At 42.1% G+C, this 21607-nt stretch overlaps 1 protein-coding gene across 2 annotated transcripts in view; it reads right to left on the minus strand.

Annotated features, from left to right (window-relative positions):
• Nucleotides 1-12792: 12792 nt before the first annotated feature.
• gtdc1 (glycosyltransferase-like domain containing 1) overlaps nt 12793-21607 on the minus strand; it is a 67530-nt gene continuing 58715 nt past the window's right edge. For both annotated transcript variants that reach the window (XM_066641180.1, XM_066641181.1), the window contains exons 9-11: nt 14131-14201; nt 13699-13790; nt 12793-13016 (exon numbers count right to left, since the gene is read on the minus strand). In XM_066641180.1, the coding sequence (XP_066497277.1) occupies nt 12933-13016; nt 13699-13790; nt 14131-14201 (247 nt within the window). In that variant the 3' untranslated portion in view covers nt 12793-12932. The remainder of the gene's footprint in view (nt 13017-13698; nt 13791-14130; nt 14202-21607) is intronic.

Here is a 21607-nt window from a genome sequence, read left to right on the forward strand (position 1 = left end):
CCTTGAACGAATACAAAGTGCTGAAAAGAGAAGGCTAAACTAAAGTCAGAGCAAACCAGATCACTCAGCTCATGCCCAATCTGGCCTCGGCCCTCTTCATGCACAGCACCAGCCCCCCCCCCAACACAGTTCAAACTGAAGGTACTTTTCTTTCTATTATTTTCCGTCTCAGGTTTAGAATAACAGCCAAACAGAACCAGGCTCTCTGCTGGTGCGTGAAATTAATGCCACTGTTTCGTGTTGATAATCCCTTTTAAAATGCCCCCAATCAACACCTTGCTGTCTAACTTGGGGCATCTTTGTTTTTCTTTAACCGTAAATTGTCGACTTAAACTCTGTAGAAAGCACGAGGCTGTGGTTATTTTTTTATTTAAATTCAAGCCTTAATCCCATGCCCTACAAAAGGTAAAAGAGGGCATGGTGGAGATAAACACATTTTTTAAAGACTGACTGGTTAATCTTTGTTAAGAGTGACAGTCTGTGAGGTGGAGGAGGATTAGACTGACAAACATTAAAGGGAGCCAACATTGTTGTAGCAAAGGTCTTTGTTGTTGCAGCTTGGCTGACAGTTTTTGTTTTTACATTTGGAAATACATCAAATACATACACTTCCTATGAATCCTATGATATCTAATGCTTTATAACTGCATTTATAAGGTGATATATATGTTGTATATTAGTAAATGTTAAAACTAAACATCCCTCAAGGATCCCTCGGCCATGGAGACTGAGGGAGGAGACAGTGCAGTTCCTTCGCTCTCACTGCTCCAGTGCTGTCTCCTCCCTCAACATCCACAGCTGAAATGCTCTTGTAGAGGTAGCTAGCTTAAACAAGGTTGCCAACAACATCACTAACAGGCTTTCTATGGTGGGAAAATGTGGAAATGTCAGCTCTTGGTTGTCTCCTCGGCAGATGAGAGCAAAGAAATATGCAGTAACTGGCCTTCTGTAAAGACCTTGCCTACTCTGCCCATGATTGGCTATGCCTCATTGCCTTGGTGGGTTAGGAGTGAGGGGCGTAGGGTAAGAATATCAAGGTCTGTGCAAATTTAATCCATATTTGATTAAAATACGATTTATAAAAACACTTTATGACATCATAATCAGGGCTTGATTTGTAAATTATGATGTAAGGGAAAACAAACTGTGGGAAGTCGTGCTATACACTGAACAGGTGGTGGTGGGCTATAGAGGGGATGAACTTGTTATATATAGAAAAATGTAGAGGTGTAGGATCCATGTGAATAGGCTCTGGAACTAGATCCAAATCCAGGAGCAGGTACGAATTAAACACTGATTTTAACTAGGTAATCCATTCATTCATTCATTCATTATCTGTAACCGTTTATCCAATTCAGGGTCGCTGTGGGTCCAGAGCCTACCTGGAATCATTGGGCGCAAGGCGGGGATACACCCTGGAGGGGGCGCCAGCCCTTCACAGGGCAACACAGACACACACACACATTCACTCACACACTCACACCTACGGACACTTTTGAGTCGCCAATCCACCTACCAACGTGTGTTTTTGGACTGTGGGAGGAAACCGGAGCACCTGGAGGAAACCCACGCTGACACGGGGAGAACACACCAACTCCTCACAGACAGTCACCAGGAGCGGGAATTGAACCCACAACCTCCAGGCCCCTGGAGCTGTGTGACTGCGACACTACCTGCTGCACCACCGTGCCGCCCTCTAGGTAATCCACTGGTCCAAAAAACAAATGCATAAGTATGTACATGATTATTTATTATTTTATACGTACATTTTTCATTTGTACAACTCACATGCAATTGAAAATATAGTAGTCCTTGTAGGACTGTTTTATACTTCAAAAAGTGTGACCCTCACTTGGATGGACTAAACAGGTTTAGTACAGAATCTTTGACACATCCAAGCCACTAGGTGTCAGTATATTTTATACTTTAAGAAAACAGCTCCTTTAATTCAGATTATTTCACTTAGATGTGTTTTATAAATTAGGCCTCAGTCCTGGACTGATTTTAGGCCACACACACGACAATGTGTTCCTTCAGACGCAATAACTTCAGTGTGTAGCCCGGTTGGCTAGGGGCTCCCCGTCACCGTCGTGGAGAAGCAGAGAAACATGAATTAAAAAGGCCAATGAAAAAGGGCTTAATGTGCTCTCCGGTTTATAGAGGTTGCTATTAAGTTTTTATATGTGGGCTGACATTTTGCGACGGCAGAAACGGCAGCGTTCGCGGCTTTATGGCGTCATTAGGTCCTGACCTCAGTTCAGTCCGGCAGCCTGGCGAGCTCTGGAAGACTCGTCTGGAACACCAGAAGAGAGTCCAGATATGTCACGCTACTTAAGGGTCAAAGCGACCCCCAGTACTCTGTAGTAAGACACGGTGTCAGCTTTCACCAGCAGCAAACATGCGATAAATCAAGCCATCTCCGTTTGAGCCACAGTGCCAGAGATTTGTATTCCCCCAGTTTATTATTGATTCTTTATTTGCTCATAGCCAATTTCTGGGGTCCTCCTCCATCAAGCGGAATGCTAGCACAAGTGAACACTTTTTCTTAATGGAGTCAGAGGCTTTGAATAGCTCACCACACTTGCAGGAGAACACTAACTGCTCAACACGGGTATGTTAACTAACAGAGTAACAAACTGACTTAGACATAAACCTAATAAACTAACTTATAGAAAAATATAAAAAAATATTGATGTAGGAAACGGAAAGTTTGAGCTGTAAAGGGTTACTTATTAATAAATAAATAAATAAATAAATAAACCTGACCCAAATATTTACCAACAAGGTGATTACATTTATACATATTTTCATACATTTATACATATCTGACCAAAAATTATTAAATAAATAAATATATAAATAAATAAATCTCACAATTGATAGAACATGTACTAAATATTCATTCATTATCTGTAAGCGCTTTCCAAATCAGGATCACGGTGGGTCCAGAACCTACCTGGAATCATTGGGCGCAAGGTGGGAATACACCCTGGAGGGGGCGCCAGTCCTTCACAGGGCAACACAGACACACACACATTCACTCACACACTCACACCTACGGACACTTTTGAGTCACCAATTCACCTACCAGTGTGTTTTTGGACTGTGGGAGGAAATTGGAGCACCCGGAGGAAACCCACGCAGACACAGGGAGAACACACCAACTCCTCACAGACAGTCACCCGGAGCGGGAATCGAACCCACAACCTCAAGTCCCTGGAACTGTGTGACTGCGACACTACCTGCTGCACCACCGTAAGTACTAAATATAATTTTATACGATTATAAAAATATAATTATTAACATGTAAAACGAACTAAATATATTTGTAAATACTTCTGTTGAACCCCAAACTTAACCAAAAAACTGATGATGGTTCTGTTCCTGTGATTCTCCTTCAGGTAAATTACAGACCGTTTGTATTTAGTGAAACAGCGCCACAGGTGGACGGGAGCTTGCTTAGTGAAAAATTATTTCAAATCATACCTTACACATGTTACAAACACCTGGGGAGCTCTTTTTAGTAACATATATTCTCATTTTAACAGATAGTTTTGAACAAACATTCAGTTGTACTTCACAGGCTCAGTGGCATTATGGGATTATTTACATATCTCACGTCACAAGAAGCTGAACATTTCTCAAGTCTGCACTGAATGTGAATCTACAGGGTTTTTTTTACACTCTCAAAACAAGTTAGTTTCGCTGTGTGGTGTCACCACAGAAACCAAAACTGAGGAAGTGAATGGTTTGGGAATTCAAAAATGATCATTCTCTTAAAAAAAAAAAAAATACACACAAACAAAAAAGGGTTTTTTATTGTCGTGGCACAATAGTACAGCTAAATTTGGAATCAGTGTTTAACACATTTGTGGCAGTGAACAAGTGGGCTCTGTATGTGTGTGAGTGAAGAGTAGCAGTGGTGTACATTAAACACAGCTGTTTATTCAAGAGGAATTAATTGGCCCTGATCTGAGAAGGTGATCTGTGATCAGTGTTATCGTTAATATGGTGGAAATACTATATGATTTAACAGTAGTTTATTCCCTAAAAGACTAAAAGGGCCAGTGACAAATAAGGGTTGGTATGAAGTCCAAGTCAAAAATATGTTTTAAACTTGTTTTTATATTTCTACCATTTTAACCAGTTTAAGAATCACAAGCAAATAATGAACTAAGCCAAATAAAATAATGAATAAAATAAAATAAAAATAAATAAGAGTAATGGTGATGAGGGGCGGCACTGTGGCGCAGCAGGTGGTGTCGAGGTCACACAGTTCCAGGGACCTGGAGGTTGTGGGTTCGATTCCCGCTCCGGGTGACTGTCTGTGAGGAGTTGGTGTGTTCTCGCTGTGTCTGCGTGGGTTTCCTCTGGGTGACTGTCTGTGAGAAGTGTGGTGTGTTGTCCCTGTGTCTGCGTGGGTTTCCTCTGGGTGACTGTCTGTGAGGAGTGTGGTGTGTTCTCCCTGTGTCTGCGTGGGTTTCCTCTGGGTGACTGTCTGTGAGAAGTGTGGTGTGTTGTCCCTGTGTCTGCGTGGGTTTCCTCCAGGTGCTCCGGTTTCCTCCCACAGTCCAAAAACACACGTTGGTAGGTGGATTGGCGACTCAAAAGTGTCCGTAGGTGTGAGTGTGTGAGTATTCTCGCCTTGCGCCCAATGATTCCAGGTAGGCTCTGGACCCACCGTGACCCTGAACTGGATAAGCGGTTACAGATAATGAATGAATGAATAATGGTGATGACCAAAAGTGTTAGTCTTATGCCCAGAGCCTTATTTCATCTTCCATTTTAATTTCACATCTCTCACTAAAACTATGCTTTTAGATCTGCATCACTATCCTCCTTTATCCTATAGATGTGTGAAATTAAAGAGATTTCATTTATAGATTTTAAAGTTTTTCAAGCTGCACATTGTAGTATATTATCATTTTAATAATAACAACACTGATTTTAATCATTTTATTAATAATAACAATAATAATATAATATTATTGTTAATAATGATAATAATTATTATTATAAACATTACAAAAGTAGATGTGTTGTCCATGAATTGATCAAATTAGTCTCATAAAGAAAAAGGTACAAACCCATAATTTGCAGGCATTATTGTGGACGACTATGTAAACACTTGACCTTGGTTTGAATATTCCACATTATTTTACATATTAATTTGAAAATTTTATGATGATTTATGTTTATTAACATTTTACTGAGGTCATACCATTTGACATGTATTCTAATCATACCTGACCATGACCTGAAAAATGCTTTGTTTTGTCAAATATTAGAGAGTTACTAACATTGACTTGTGGCAGTTGGGGTCTTCAGGGGTCCTTCTGTTTTACATCACATCCTTTCACATGATCTTCTGGCTTAAACATTTCAAAATGGCTCCAAAACGGGTGGTTACAGCAGTAGACACACCAGAAGTTTGACTTGGCAGACAGGATTCCCATGTTAATGGAAATATTCAGAACTGACATGTTTCATTATTTGGTATTAAAAAGACTTGTTTATGCCAGTGTATTACAGACACTGTGTAGAACAGCATTACACATTTGTTCAACAATTTATATTCTTGGTGCTGCATTTTTATGATTACACCATTTAGACAATTTTGCCTTTATTTTCTCAATATTCTCTCATAGCTTAAAAAATCAGGCATTTCAAGATAGGGGCCCAAAGATAACTTTATTATGAAATTTTTACATTTTTGAAGTTATTCAAACCTCGGGGACAGAAAAAAATAAGCAGCATGTCTTTTTCCCTCAAAAATATTGCTTTACGTGTTCCCTTCCAATGTGTGCGGATGCATCTGGGTGGATCAGACACAGCAGTGCTACTGGAGTTTTTAATCACTACTCACCAACAAATATCCAGCCCTCAATGACACTGTCCGTTAGTCTTTCATAAGAAATAAAGGGTGAGATGACTGCTATTAATCTATGTCTGATATTCTGAAATCTATGTTTCGGAGTGGAGATCTGGCAACTCGTTTGGCTGTTTCTGTACCCGTTTGGAAGCTGTTTTGATCGCTCGGGTTTTCCTGTTTACTCGTTTCCATTGTTATTTCTATATTTATATCTGTTTTTATAGCCTACTAACCATCCATAGATCTATCTTTTAGATTGTCTCCGCAGGAATATTCATTACAGAGGCACTAAAACTGCCACCGGACCCTGGAGTAACGTTCTTGGTGTAAGTTACTAAAATTCACTAAAAGCGGTAAGTACCTGCAATTCCATGGCTACTACTGGCTGTTTTGCCTGCTCAGAGTGTGGCATGTTTAGTTTAACGCCCTTTTCCACCTCTAGCGATAAATATAGTGGTTGTATTTGTAGTAAGTGTCAGCTAGTTAGCTCTCTGGTGGATAAAGTGGACCAGCTAGAAGTGCGCATCCGGAGCTTATTATTGTTGAGGGATAAACAGCGAGATTCAGTGTTAGCAACTCCGGGTGCCTTAGGGAGAGTTAGCACCCCCACGACTCCGGCGTTAGAGCCCTCACAGCGGGGTGAATGGGTGACGTCTCGGCGTCATAGCCGGAAAGCTAAGGCTGATGCTAACGCTGAGGCCAAAGCTAGCCCACCGGGACACCACGCTCCTCCGATTCGCGTGTCAAACAGGTTTGCCCTGCTCAGCGAAGCACCCGCTGAGGAGCCTGTTAAGAGTGCTCTGGTTATAGGAGACTCTATTGTTCGGCACGTGAAATTAGCTACTCCTTTAGGGGCGCCGGCAGTAACAGTTAGCTGTTTATCGGGAGCCAGAGCGCCGGATATTAGTGGCAACCTTAGACTGTTAGCTAATAGGAGATATTCGAGGGTAGTCATTCATGTAGGGGCCAATGATATTCGTCTGCGGCAGTCTGAGGTAACTAAGGGTAATATTAGAGAGGTGATTAAACTGGCCCAGACGATGTCCGATGCCGTAATCTGCTCTGGCCCCATACCAATGCGGCGTGGCGACGAAGCTTACAGCAGACTTTGGGCGTTAAACTGCTGGATGTCCAAGTGGTGTTCCGAAAATCAAGTGGACTTTATAGACAATTGGTTACGTTTTGAGGGCAAGCCTGGTCTTATAGGTAGGGATGGTATCCACCCCACGCGGGAGGGTGCTGCCTTACTTTCTTGCAGTATAGCACATAGTCTTTTAGTTAGTCAGCAGAGTAGTGTAGATAGCTGCTGACAATCCAGAGCCGGGACCAGGCCGCAGACAGACAGGCTAAACCGACCGTCTGCGAACTGTCTTGAGACGTCACCCAGGTTCAACTGTATTGAGACTGTGTCTTTCCCCCGAACTAAATGTAAAAGTAGAAAAACAAAATCAGCCTGTTTCAGCAACCTAATCAATATTAAATCATACACAACACCTAGCAGCAACACCTCAGAACTAAAATTTGGGTTACTCAACATAAGATCACTAAACTCAAAAGCACTCATCGTAAATGATATTATAAGTGATCATAAATTCAATGTTTTCTGTCTCACGGAAACGTGGGTTAAACCAAATGAATATTTAGCACTAAATGAAGCCACCCCCCTAGGCTATAATTATGCACATAGCCCAAGAATATCAGGCAAAGGAGGTGGAGTATGTGTAATTTACCAAAATACCCTAGAAATTAGTCTTAAACAATGTGACACCTTCTCTTCTTTTGAGGTTCTCTCCACTATTATTACAAATCCGGTCACAAAAAAGGACGCATTTTTATTATGCAACATTTACAGACCACCAGGGCCTTACTTAGAATTTCTGAAAGAATTCAGCGATTTTGCTACAAACCTAGCGGTGTGCAATCATAAAGTTATAATTGTAGGAGATTTCAATATCCATTTTGAGAAGGAAAGTGACCCACTAAAAAAGGCATTTACCTCAATCTTAGACTCTATTGGTATTACTCAAAATGTAACAGGGCCTACACACTACTGCAGCCACACTTTAGACTTAGTTCTGACACTAGGTCTTAACATTGACAAAATTAATATCTTACCGCAATCCTCAGCAATCTCCGATCATTACTTAATTTCATATGAGCTACGTTTTATCCATAATATATGTAAGAACCCTCGCTATTCTACAAGGCGTATAATAAAACCATCTACCGCCCTACAATTTATAGAAAACCTACCAGAACTATCGACCCCAGTTCCAACTCCATCAGACCAAATGGACCTAGATGTACTAACTGATTACCTAGAAAATACCTGTCGATCTACTTTAGAAAAGGTAGCACCACTTAAACATAAAAGTATAAGACAGAAAAAGCTCGCACCATGGTATAACGATAAGACCCGTACTTTAAAACAAACATTACGAAAACTAGAGCGGAAATGGCGATCAACCAAGCTTGAAGTGTTCCATTCTGCCTGGAAGGACAGCCTTATAGAGTATAGAAATGCCCTCACTAAAGCTCGCTCAGCATATCTGGCCTCGCTGATCTCCCATAATAAAAATAATCCGAGAGCACTGTTTAGTGTGTTTTCTAGAATTACAAAAAATCAAGCAGGTTCTGAACAACTAATTCCAGCAACTCTCACCAGTAAAGATTTTATGGACTTTTTTAATAATAAAATTGAGAATATTAGACAACAAACTCTAGCCACAGGATCAAATCCATCCTGGCTGCCACCTGATGTGAATGAAATAAAACATAATATAACTGTAAAAGAAAGACTTGAAACCTTTTGCCCACTCCCACAATTAGAACTAGAGAAGATTATCACCTCCGCAAACTGTACAACTTGCACACTTGATGCAATTCCCACAAAGTTGCTCAAAGAAGTACTACCAGCTATTATTGATCCTCTTTTAACTATAGTAAACTCATCGCTTAGTCTGGGCCATGTACCCAAAGCTTTTAAACTAGCAGTTATTAAACCTATGATCAAGAAACCAAATCTTGATGCTAGTACACTGTCTAATTACAGGCCTATTTCTAATTTGCCATTTCTGTCTAAGATCTTAGAAAAAGCTGTGGCCCAACAACTTAGTTCATATCTACATAAGAATTATATATATGAAAAATTCCAATCTGGATTCAGGCAACATCATAGTACAGAGACAGCTCTAGTCAAGATAACAAATGATCTTCTTCTTGCCTCTGATCAAGGCCACGTATCCCTGTTGGTGCTTCTTGACCTAAGCGCAGCCTTCGATACAATAGACCACAATATTCTCATAGAAAGGTTAGAAAACATGGTTGGAATCACAGGGACAGCCCTATTATGGTTTAAATCTTACTTAACGGAACGTTATCAATTCGTAAAAGTAAACAATCTAAATTCAAATTATTCTAAAGTAAGATTTGGAATTCCACAAGGCTCTATTTTAGGACCATTATTATTTACATTATACATGTTACCGCTAGGCACAGTTATAAGAAACCATGACATTAACTTTCACTGTTACGCAGACGACACACAATTGTATATTTCAGCCAAGCCCGATGACAAACACAGATTAAAGAAAATAGAGGACTGTGTAAAAGACGTGAAAGGCTGGATGTTGCGTAATTTCCTCCTCCTAAACAGCAACAAAACAGAGGTCCTGCTTTTGGGTCCAAAAGTGACAAGAAATAAATTATCAGACTTAATTTTAAATCTAGCTAACTTTCCAGTTAAACCTGGTTCAGCAGCAAAAAATCTTGGTGTCATAATTGACCCGGATTTATCATTTGATCAACACATAGGTAGTATCACTAGGACAGCTTTTTTACATCTTCGCAATATTGCTAAGATTAGAAATGCCTTATCCCTCCAGGACGCAGAAACATTAGTACATGCCTTTATTACTTCAAGGCTTGACTACTGTAACGCACTACTGTCAGGATGCACCAGCAGCAATTAAAGAAAACTTCAACTAGTTCAAAATGCTGCAGCTAGGGTCCTCACTAAAACTAGAAAATTTGAACATATCAGCCCAGTTTTATCATCACTTCATTGGCTGCCTGTTAAATTCCGCATTGACTACAAAATTTTGTTATTAACATATAAAGCTCTACATGGGCTTGCTCCTGAATATCTTCAAGATACAATTTCCTATTATGAGCCCCCACGTTCACTCAGATCACAGAATACTGGATTTTTAAATGTTCCCAGAATTCAGAAGGCCTCAGCTGGGGGAAGAGCCTTTTCTTATAAAGCCCCCCAACTCTGGAATGATCTTCCAGAAAATGTTCGGGACTCAGACACAGTCGCAATCTTCAAATGTAGGCTAAAAACTCATTTGTTTAGTTTATCATTTGGTAGCTAATGCTCCCCCATAGATAAAGGCGGCAGATCCGGGGGGTCCATGGACACAGTGAATTATAGTAAACTGAGATGCTGGTGCTGTCGTCCCGCCGTTTCTCGCGATCACTCAGGTTTGTTGACGGTGGAGCGGAGGGATGCCAGTGTTTCAGGATGCTCCCGTGTCTGTGTGTCCTCCTGGTTCTCTCCTTTTAGTTAATGCTGTCATAGTCAGATCTGCCGGAGTCATTAGCCACACTCTGGAAATTTTCATATTTTCTACTTTACAAACACAAAACAGTTCAAAACTAATTCCATCCCTTTACATCTTTCCGAGTAAACGACTGCCCACCTGTCTGTCTGGACACTGATGGATGACTGTCGAGATCCTCCTCCACGCTTCAGACCAGCTGCCCACGCTCCAGCAACCACCAAGTGCCTTGAAGCTGTCCCTACACTGAAGTTCTCATGGACTACTAACTATCATCACCAGTAGATTGACCAGAGGAGGATGGGTCACCCCTTGTGAGCCTTGGTTCCTCCCAAGGTTTCTTCCTCAGCTGGGGGAGTTTTTCCTTGCCACTGTCGCCCCTGGCTTGCTCACTTGAGGGTTTTACATTTGTCTTTACATTTCATGTCAAATCTTGTCTTACTGGAATTCTGTGAAGCTGCTTTGTGACAACATCAGTTGTGAAAAGCGCTATATAAATAAATTTGATTTGATTTGATTTGATTAACCATTTAATGGTCGCAAATTATTGAGTAGGGCAAACATTCACAGCACATATGTAAGATGCTATTGTGCTAAAAATAAAACGAAAAAAGAGAACCCTCCCTAAACTGGGTTGCCTTATGGATTTGAGTTGTAGTACTGTATTGTTCATCACCTGAATCTCCTGAATCATTTTACCCTAGTTCCACAAGTCTATTCCAACCCTCAGAGGAACCCTTCAGAGGACACACAACTTTTGAGTAAGCTGCATTAAATGAAGGCCTAGGTAACTGAATTAAATACAAATCTGGCAACATCTCCAATTCATCTGGACACACTCGAATCATGGCTTGGATCAAAGATATTGGGAACAATTATTCAACGAGAGGTGGCAGAGGTCCTAGGACGAAGTGTGAGAAGTGATGGGCCTAATTTTGCTCCTGGGAAATAAGGTGGCGTATAATTAAATTTCTTCCTTTAATTCTGATCTCCCATCTGCCGCACCTGAATTATCAATAGATTTATAATAATTGCACCCCAGGGAGGTGCAAGTTTATGAAATGATATATCATTTCTTTCCCATTAATATCAGCATCATAGATTAAAGGAGAGACATGCTGAAAGAAGCCAAAGGATTATGACAGCACTCCGGCATGTGAAGAGGCTGAGGCCTCACTCGAACACACTTCAGTGGAACTATGTGTTATTTTATGGTCCTCGACTACTTACGAAGACTCGGCTCCCATGTCGTCGTGCACGTTCCAACCCCCCACCCCCCACCCCACCCCCTTCCTTAATTATGCAGTGGTTCATTTTCAAATGCAAAGAAAACACAAGGGTCATATTTAGACGGAATCATAGCGCAGGGAAAGCCTCCCATTAACCTTTTCGGAGCCTCAGGGGACTTTGTCACAACCTGGCAACCCCAGGTGGAGTGGGAGCCCACAGCACTTCCAGCCGCAACTTGGCTGCCGCTCTGTCGGAGTGGGAACCGAAGATTCCAGCAATGCAGCAGTCCTCCAGCACAAAGGATAAAAATGGATATGAACCGAAATATGAGGTGGCACCGCCTATGAGAAACACGAAAAGCGGTCACAGGTTTCTAGGTTGTTTATTTTTACTTCTTTCTCTCTCTCTCTCTCTCTCTCCCCTCCCTTTAAACCATACTTGTAAAAAGGCTCCAGGCTTGGATGTTGTTTTAGTGGAGAGGTGGTGAGTTTGAGACAGGTTTGTGGCTCTGTCGGTTATGAAAGACGTGAGTAACACTTTATTTTAGTAGCCTGCGCTGCACGTCTGGGGGATTTTACGCTAGGGACCCTCTGGCTCCTTTGTGCTTTGCCATTTGTCATGCGCTGCGTACCTGTTCAGAAACAAACCATCAATCACTCTGCACCATTGAACGGATTAATTTCTCATGATAACCTCTCTCTGGATTTTTCACCACAGTCTACCCCCGCCTCCAAAGATCTCCCCTCTTCACCTCATGCTTCCAGGTTGGGAATGTGGAAGCTAGGGAGTGGTTCCATCCGATCACATGAAGCACCACCACATATTTTGATACTGAGGCTAATGTGCTGTCTTTGGAGCTTAGAACGCATGGAGGACACCCAGGTGGTTTAGTATTGTACTGAGTGATGTGAGCTGATTCTAATGGCGCCCTCTTGTGGAGAACAGCAGACTGCTAAAAGTGAGTGAGTGTTAGTGAGCAAGTGAATAAAAACTGCGACCAAAACTTGTATTTAACATAAAATTCTCTCCAAATTCAATTAAGCAGACAATATTTCTTTTTAAATTTTAATAAAAAATTAATTAAAAAAGGTTAGTATCCTTGATAATGTTATAACACACTATCCATGTATAGGATTCAGGTATCAGAACTGATAATGGCAGAGAAAAATAGAGATTAGTGCTTTCCTGTGAAAAAGTTGTGTGAAATGTCTTTGAAAACTGTGTCGGCATCAGGACTGTGATTGTCTTACACATTTTGAGCTTGTGTGTCATGATGTGTTGCTGGGACCTGCCTTTAGCAGTGATCTGTATTCTTCACCCAGTGAGTCCCAGGAAAACATGTGTGTATTAACCTACAGAGAAAACCGTGATTAGAACATCTCACAGTTGAGTGCGCTCAAATTTCCACAATAGATACTTAAGCTGCTTTCACACAGATCATTTTCAGTAGGATTTGTGACACAGATAGGGCACGCTAAAAGGCAAGTGTAGTAGAAAATGGAACCTGGCATAGCAAATTCGGCAGGTTAAATTAAAGGAACACTAGGTTTTATTTATACCTTAAAATTATAGCTTCAAAATCATTGTGATGCTTCCCAAACATATAATAGGGAGCCTTTGTTGTTGTAACTCTGGTCTCTCACTACAGAAAGTGCACTCTGTACGGTTTGGAAGATGGTAGGAAACCCACATTGCAATGTGAAACAGGTAGACAGGTAGGGGTTATTCTTACCTGGATAAAATTTGAAAAAAAAAACAACATAGTGGGTCTGTTGCTACTCAACCTACTGTCCAACTGGCATTTTCCAGCAGGAATCTCTCTGAGAGATTACAACACTTCCTTGGATTCAGTCAACAGATTTATCGTCAGTTAGGACGCCAGCTTCAGCAACCTAAGAGCATGCAGGATCTACAGTCCCAGCTGCATCATCTATGGGCAAATCTGCCCAACTGTATCTCTACAGAGCCTCCTTCAATGGTACAGTTATATACCTTACAGTTTCAGTGTGTAGTACACAAACGGGAAGCTATTACCTGAATAATGTGCTGTCGAACCAGATGTGGATGCTTGCAGAATCCTTGAAGCTTCTTACAAAGTTGCTCAGGTGTGGAGTAGAGATAAGACGCTACACAAAAGGAGAAAGCAATACATATTTCATTACATAGAAAAGAAAAACCTCAAACACATAGCAGAAACAAACCACTTCCAGCATTAAAAATGCACTCTACTCCATGCTGGGTTACGTATTACATTATTGAACTGTGGTGGCTCTTTATTTATTTATATAAATTGCCAGGACGCTTTATGTCCGACACTGGCGTTGTGCTTTAAGATGAATTACTCATTACTCAGACATAATTTAAAGCTTTGTCTACTGCAATTAATACTTTGGGCTCAGGATGGTGGAGTACACGATCTTCAGAAACCATCCTGAGTGTCAGCATCTTTAATAGAATAGGTCTTACCAGGGAATATCTCTGGGTAGACGAGAGCCTTGGGGCACAGAGGGTAGCAACCACAGTGAACCGCTTCTAACCTGGAACAGCAGATATATTTCAGATTAAACTATACCACACTTCAACAGCAAGGACTGTTGTGGTCAGCATGCTAAAGTAAGGAGAAAGACATATGTCTTGGCTATAATACAAGACATGATATGTCATGTGAAAATACACACACTTCACAGGCAATTAACAAAGATTTTAGTGCATGTTTTCTATGTATTTCTGTAGGTAATACCTCCTTATTTTTGACCAGTGACACTCAATCTTTTTCTTTTACTATAAAACCAATCAGCCAGCTGATTTCATAGGTACACATTACCAATATCAAAAGATATCAAAAAACAACAAAGAAAGAGAACAGAGCAAAAATGGCCAAAACCAGAGCTTCTGCTCCTCTCTCCTCACTGTTGTGCGCTTGGGTCGAGGTGAACAGAGAGTGGCTCATTATCATTTAAAGGAACTGAACAGGACGTTTGGACAAGGGGAGCACACTGCTATGGGGCTTGTGATATTTAGATCACAAAATATTGCAGATGTTTTTATAACAGTGTTTCTGTTTGCTAATTTGACTTAGATTGCTTTGAGAGTGGTGAGCAGGTGGCTTAAGTGTTGCAGTTCCTTTCCATATACACACACTTCAATCAAAACAAAAATCCCCTAAATATATATCGCTATCTCTGGGTAGCCTTGGCCTAATGGTTAAAGAACTGGGCTTGGTACCGGAAGGTTGCCAGTTCCCAGGACTGACTGGAACATCCATGGCTGAAGTGTTTTTGAGCAAAGTACTGAACCCCCAAATGCTCCCCGGGCACGGGGGATGGCTGCCCACCACTCTGGGTGTGTGTTTACAGCCCCTAGTGCACTGGTGTGTGTGTTCACTGCCACAGATGGGTTAAATGCAGAAGACACATTTCATTGTACGTTGCACAATGACTAATAATGGCACCTTAAACATTATTAGTTATAAACATAGGTTCAGTCATAACATTATGACCACGTCCTTGTATTTACACTCACTTTTTATCAGGTCCATTGACCATACAGGAGCACTGTGTAGTTCTACCATTAAAAGACTGACAGGGTGGGTGTTGGTTCAATGAACGTCTGAATATTTATTGAAATAAAATAAGAATGTTTTGAGAATAAAGTCAGAATATTAAAGAAATAAAAATAAAAAATATTTAGACTTAATCCCTCTTAATATCTAAGAGTTCTTGGTGAGAGATGAAGTCAGTATTTTCCATCTGTTGAAATAAACAATCCAATTCAGCTGCTGTGGTCAAATTTTTATTTTATTTTTCAAGACAGAATTTTTAAAAATCTGTTTTGGAGCTATTAAATATATTGCTTCTGAATTACTGACAGTAATAAATCCATTCTGATGAAGCTTTGTGTCTGCTCTTATGTCCATAATTATATTCAATGTTTTTAAACAGGAAAATCTTACTTAATGTCAAATATCTAATAAAATTTAAATTACCTGTGACTAATTTTTAAAAACGTATTATTTTTAATCCCCTACATAGTAAACAACACACTACTTATTTGCATTTATTTTCCCAATACAAATAAATACATGGCACTTCAATATCAGCCAATATTATCAAATCGATATATCAGTCAGGCCCTCTATCAAGCCAGGTCAAGACATATTATCTAGATCATATTTTACAACAGTCACTAAGCAACTTGAGAGAAAAATAGAAGTTCCAGTCTCTCATGAAAATCATGTTAAACTCCCTTTAACAGAAGACAACCCTGAAAGGAATTGATACTCAAAAGGAAACCTCATCTTCTGGGTAGCTCTGCATACTTATTCACCGAGATATAAGCAAAGGAGACATGGCTGAAATGTACATTTCCACATGTCCAACTCCAAAACACTCCACGAACAGTTTAATCTGGGGCAAAACTTCCCTCCCAACTGATTCAACTCGTCTGAACCCCGCGAAGCTGCCAGCGGAAAATGACCGGCTGTTTAAATATTTTGTAGAATGAGCATTAAAGTTTCATGAGTCCATCCATCACTCCCCTCGCCATCAGATCACCATCTCATTCCCCATGCTAAAGCCATGCATATTTTAATACACGATTAGCTCGCTGCCATTCAACTCTGCATCTTTCTGCTTTTGATTGAGCATCTAGTCTTCTCAAAGAGCCTTTAGTCTCCACGGAGATCACAATTGAGTTTGTGGAGGCTCTGCTCTTACGGTCACTTGACACAATGACACGCTAAAGCTGTCCGGTCTGTGCTCAACTCCACTGCTGGCTTCCTTCAGGGAGGGAGCCTCAGCCGATCCGACACGATTAGTCAAGGAGTCATCAGCAGTAACTGATTTGATTGGGATTATACAGTGTGTTTTGGACGTGGCTGCGATGGTCATCTGACCAGGCCCTGGAGAAATCTGAATTGCCCTCGTCAACTTACGTGTTGTCTTGATGTTCCAATGAAAATAGGTTCGCAAGTCCTTTACAGGGACCTTAAATATGGCATTGTGTAAACTGCATGATTCTAATACACACTGGAAAAATATATATATAAAAATTACATATTGGAGAAAACTTAAGATGGGTCCATATTTACGATCTTTATTTATCCAATATGTAGCCAATAACCAAAAATATAAGGACTTTTTTCCACCTAGAACATCACCAAAACATTTCATTTGTACCCAAACGTGACCGAATGTGTATAACAAAGGTGTTAGCTTTGGCAAATAACCCCCAACTGCCCAGTGTGTGTGCATGCCAGGAAATATGCATATATATATATATATATATATATATATATAGATAGTAGTGTCGCAGTCACAAAGCTCCAGGGGCCTGGAGGTTGTGGGTTCGATTCCCGCTCCGGGTGACTGTCTGTGAGGAGTTGGTGTGTTCTCCCTGTGTCTGTGTGGGTTTCCTCCGGGTGCTCCGGTTTCCTCCCACAGTCCAAAAATGCACGCTGGTAGGTGGACTGGCGACTCAAAAGTGTCCGTAGGTGTGAGTGAATGTGTGACTGTGCGTGTTGCCCTGTGAAGGACTGGTGCCCCCTCCAGGGTGTATTTTGGGTACAGGGTGCCTTGCGCCCAGTTGAGTTTTTATTTTCATGTGGTGTTTGATTGAGATTTGATAACATAAAAAATATGTGTTGTTTCAAGACAATGTATCTATGATGACATTTATTAAGTTCATATTATAAAAATGCCTTTTACTACGTCTGTCAAATAACTCACCGTACTCAAAACACTTTGTTGGATCAATGTAATTTTACCAGAAGTTGACACAACTCAAAAAGACTGTCACAAAACGTTGTGTTGATTTTTTTTGTTGACCCAATGCTTTCTTTTTTGGAGTGTGTATAGACACATTGTGTCACATTGTGGGGACATGTTCTTTGTGAAGACCACCAGCTGGTCCCCACAATGTAATCATTACATTTTAAGGTGGATAATTGTTAAAAGTTAGGTTAAGGTTATGTTTAAGGTTAAACTAGTATTACCTAAGGAAAGGTTAATGGAAAGTCCCTAGAAAATTAATGGCAGGCTAATGTCCCTCCATTTTACAAATACGTGAAAATAAATAAATAGATAAATAAAAACACAATCTGTTTGTGTGTTGTGTGCAGAGCTTAAAATATGCTGTAGACTGACAATAAAACATTTCGTATTTCACATTATTTTTAATTAATTCTGGCCAGTGTCTAAACAGGTCGCTTCATTGATTAGGGCATGACTGATAGTATTGTCAGATATTGATGACATATAATTAATGTACATCAATGAATCGACAGCCATGATGGTAAAGGCACTGAATCTCTCGCTGCTGTTCCCCTGTACACAAACTCCCAGAGCCCCCTCCTTCCATCAGCAGCGCTCTCTGATCTAACGCAGGGTGAATGCGGAAACTCAGAGGCGCTCCAGCTCTGGTCTGGGGCAGTGCCGTCTTATGAAACTGATTAAGGTCAGTTCCATGTCAATGCAGTTAATGTGCGAGCGTGCAAATGCTTATCAGGCTTTTCATCTCAAATATAATTAGCCGATCATTCTGCTTGGCTGCCTTACTGTTTGTCTTCGGGGCATGGATGGGCGTCTGCTGACAATTAATTAGATTAGGCTAATTTCCACAATAACGAGGACAGAGAAAACTCCCTCCGCGTGGGCTCGCGGCTTTCTGTGGAGCAGTGGAGGGAGGGAGGGACATGGACACTGATTGATAAACGTGATTCGAGCAGGTGAGGATGCGCTTCAGTTAAAATGTCCTCCAGCGAAGGGCCAATCCTCAAGATTTCTTCTTGGTCTCACAGTAGCGCTTCACACTGCTGCTCTTGATTAACACCTCACTTTCAGGACATACAAGACACTACAAGCACTGGTTTAGAACCGGACACAGGGAAAATGACCACAACCTGCTCCGTCTGTTCACTTTTCAGCATCTGCTTTCCTTAGTTCGTGGCCTCCCTAGAACTTACCACTCACTCACTCTCTCTAATGAACTGACCACTCTGTCCTCACTCTCTCTAGTGAACTGACCACACTATCCTCACTATCACGTCCCTTTCACTCTCTCTAGTGAACTGACCACAATATCCTCACTCTCACGTCCTTCTCACTCTCTCTAATAAACTGACCACTCTGTCCTCACTCTCTCTAGTGAACTGGCCACTCTGTCTTCACTCTCTCTAGTGAACTGACCACACTATCCTTACTCTCTCTCGTGAACTGACCACACTGTCCTCACTCTCTCTAGTGAACTGACCACTCTGTCCTCAATCTCTCTAGTGAACTGACCACTCTGTCTTCACTCTCTCTAGTGAACTGACCACACTGTCCTCACTCTCTCTAGTGAACTGACCACTCTGTCCTCACTCTCTCTAGTGAACTGACCACACTGTCCTCACTCTCTCTAGTGAACTGACCACTCTGTCCTCACTCTCTCTAGTGAACTGACCACTCTGTCTTCACTCTCTCTAGTGAACTGACCACACTATCCTTACTCTCTCTCGTGAACTGACCACACTGTCCTCACTCTCTCTAGTGAACTGGCCACACTGTCCTTACTCTCTCTAGTGAACTGGCCACACTGTCCTTACTCTCTCTAGTGAACTGACCACACTATCCTCACTATCACGTCCCTCTCACTCTCTCTAGTGAATTGACCACTCTGTTCTCACTCTCTCTAGTGAATTGACCACTCTGTCCTCACTCTCTCTAGTGAACTGACCACTCTGTCCTCACTCTCTCTAGTGAACTGACCACTCTGTCCTCACTCTCTCTAGTGAACTGACCACACTATCTTCATGCTCATGTCCCTCTCACTCTCTCTAGTGAACTGGCCACACTGTCCTTACTCTCTCTAGTGAACTGACCACTCTGTCCTCACTCTCTCTAGTGAACTGACCACTCTGTCCTCACTCTCTCTAGTGAACTGACCACTCTGTCCTCACTCTCTCTAGTGAAGTGACCACACTATCTTCATGCTCATGTCCCTCTCACTCTCTCTAGTGAACTGGCCACACTGTCCTTACTCTCTCTAGTGAACTGACCACTCTGTCCTCACTCTCTCTAGTGAACTGACCACTCTGTCCTCACTCTCTCTCGTGAACTGGCCACACTGTCCTCACTCTCTCTAGTGAACTGGCCACACTGTCCTCACTCTCTCTAGTGAACTGACCACTCTGTCCTCACTCTCTCTAGTGAACTGGCCACACTGTCCTCACTCTCTCTAGTGAACTGGCCACACTGTCCTCACTCTCTCTAGTGAACTGACCACTCTGTCCTCACTCTCTCTAGTGAACTGGCCACACTGTCCTCACTCTCTCTAGTGAACTGGCCACACTGTCCTTACTCTCTCTAGTGAACTGACCACTCTGTCCTCACTCTCTCTAGTGAACTGGCCACACTGTCCTTACTCTCTCTAGTGAACTGACTCTGTCCTCACTCTCTCTAGTGAACTGGCCACACTGTCCTCACTCTCTCTAGTGAACTGACCACTCTGTCCTCACTCTCTCTAGTGAACTGACCACTCTGTCCTCACTCTCTCTAGTGAACTGACCACTCTGTCCTCACTCTCTCTAGTGAACTGGCCACACTGTCCTCACTCTCTCTAGTGAACTGGCCACACTGTCCTCACTCTCTCTAGTGAACTGACCACTCTGTCCTCACTCTCTCTAGTGAACTGGCCACACTGTCCTCACTCTCTCTAGTGAACTGACCACTCTGTCCTCACTCTCTCTAGTGAACTGGCCACACTGTCCTTACTCTCTCTAGTGAACTGACCACTCTGTCCTCACTCTCTCTAGTGAACTGGCCACACTGTCCTCACTCTCTCTAGTGAACTGGCCACACTGTCCTTACTCTCTCTAGTGAACTGACCACTCTGTCCTCACTCTCTCTAGTGAACTGGCCACACTGTCCTCACTCTCTCTAGTGAACTGGCCACACTGTCCTCACTCTCTCTAGTGAACTGACCACTCTGTCCTCACTCTCTCTAGTGAACTGGCCACACTGTCCTCACTCTCTCTAGTGAACTGGCCACACTGTCCTTACTCTCTCTAGTGAACTGACCACTCTGTCCTCACTCTCTCTAGTGAACTGACCACTCTGTCTTCACTCTCTCTAGTGAACTGACCACACTATCCTTACTCTCTCTCGTGAACTGACCACACTGTCCTCACTCTCTCTAGTGAACTGACCACTCTGTCCTCAATCTCTCTAGTGAACTGACCACTCTGTCTTCACTCTCTCTAGTGAACTGACCACACTGTCCTCACTCTCTCTAGTGAACTGACCACTCTGTCCTCACTCTCTCTAGTGAACTGACCACACTGTCCTCACTCTCTCTAGTGAACTGACCACTCTGTCCTCACTCTCTCTAGTGAACTGACCACTCTGTCTTCACTCTCTCTAGTGAACTGACCACACTATCCTTACTCTCTCTCGTGAACTGACCACACTGTCCTCACTCTCTCTAGTGAACTGGCCACACTGTCCTTACTCTCTCTAGTGAACTGGCCACACTGTCCTTACTCTCTCTAGTGAACTGACCACACTATCCTCACTATCACGTCCCTCTCACTCTCTCTAGTGAATTGACCACTCTGTTCTCACTCTCTCTAGTGAATTGACCACTCTGTCCTCACTCTCTCTAGTGAACTGACCACTCTGTCCTCACTCTCTCTAGTGAACTGACCACTCTGTCCTCACTCTCTCTAGTGAACTGACCACACTATCTTCATGCTCATGTCCCTCTCACTCTCTCTAGTGAACTGGCCACACTGTCCTTACTCTCTCTAGTGAACTGACCACTCTGTCCTCACTCTCTCTAGTGAACTGACCACTCTGTCCTCACTCTCTCTCGTGAACTGGCCACACTGTCCTCACTCTCTCTTGTGAACTGGCCACACTGTCCTCACTCTCTCTAGTGAACTGACCACTCTGTCCTCACTCTCTCT

The sequence above is a fragment of the Hoplias malabaricus genome, chromosome 12, assembly GCF_029633855.1.
Source record: "Hoplias malabaricus isolate fHopMal1 chromosome 12, fHopMal1.hap1, whole genome shotgun sequence".
Classification (NCBI taxonomy): domain Eukaryota; kingdom Metazoa; phylum Chordata; class Actinopteri; order Characiformes; family Erythrinidae; genus Hoplias; species Hoplias malabaricus.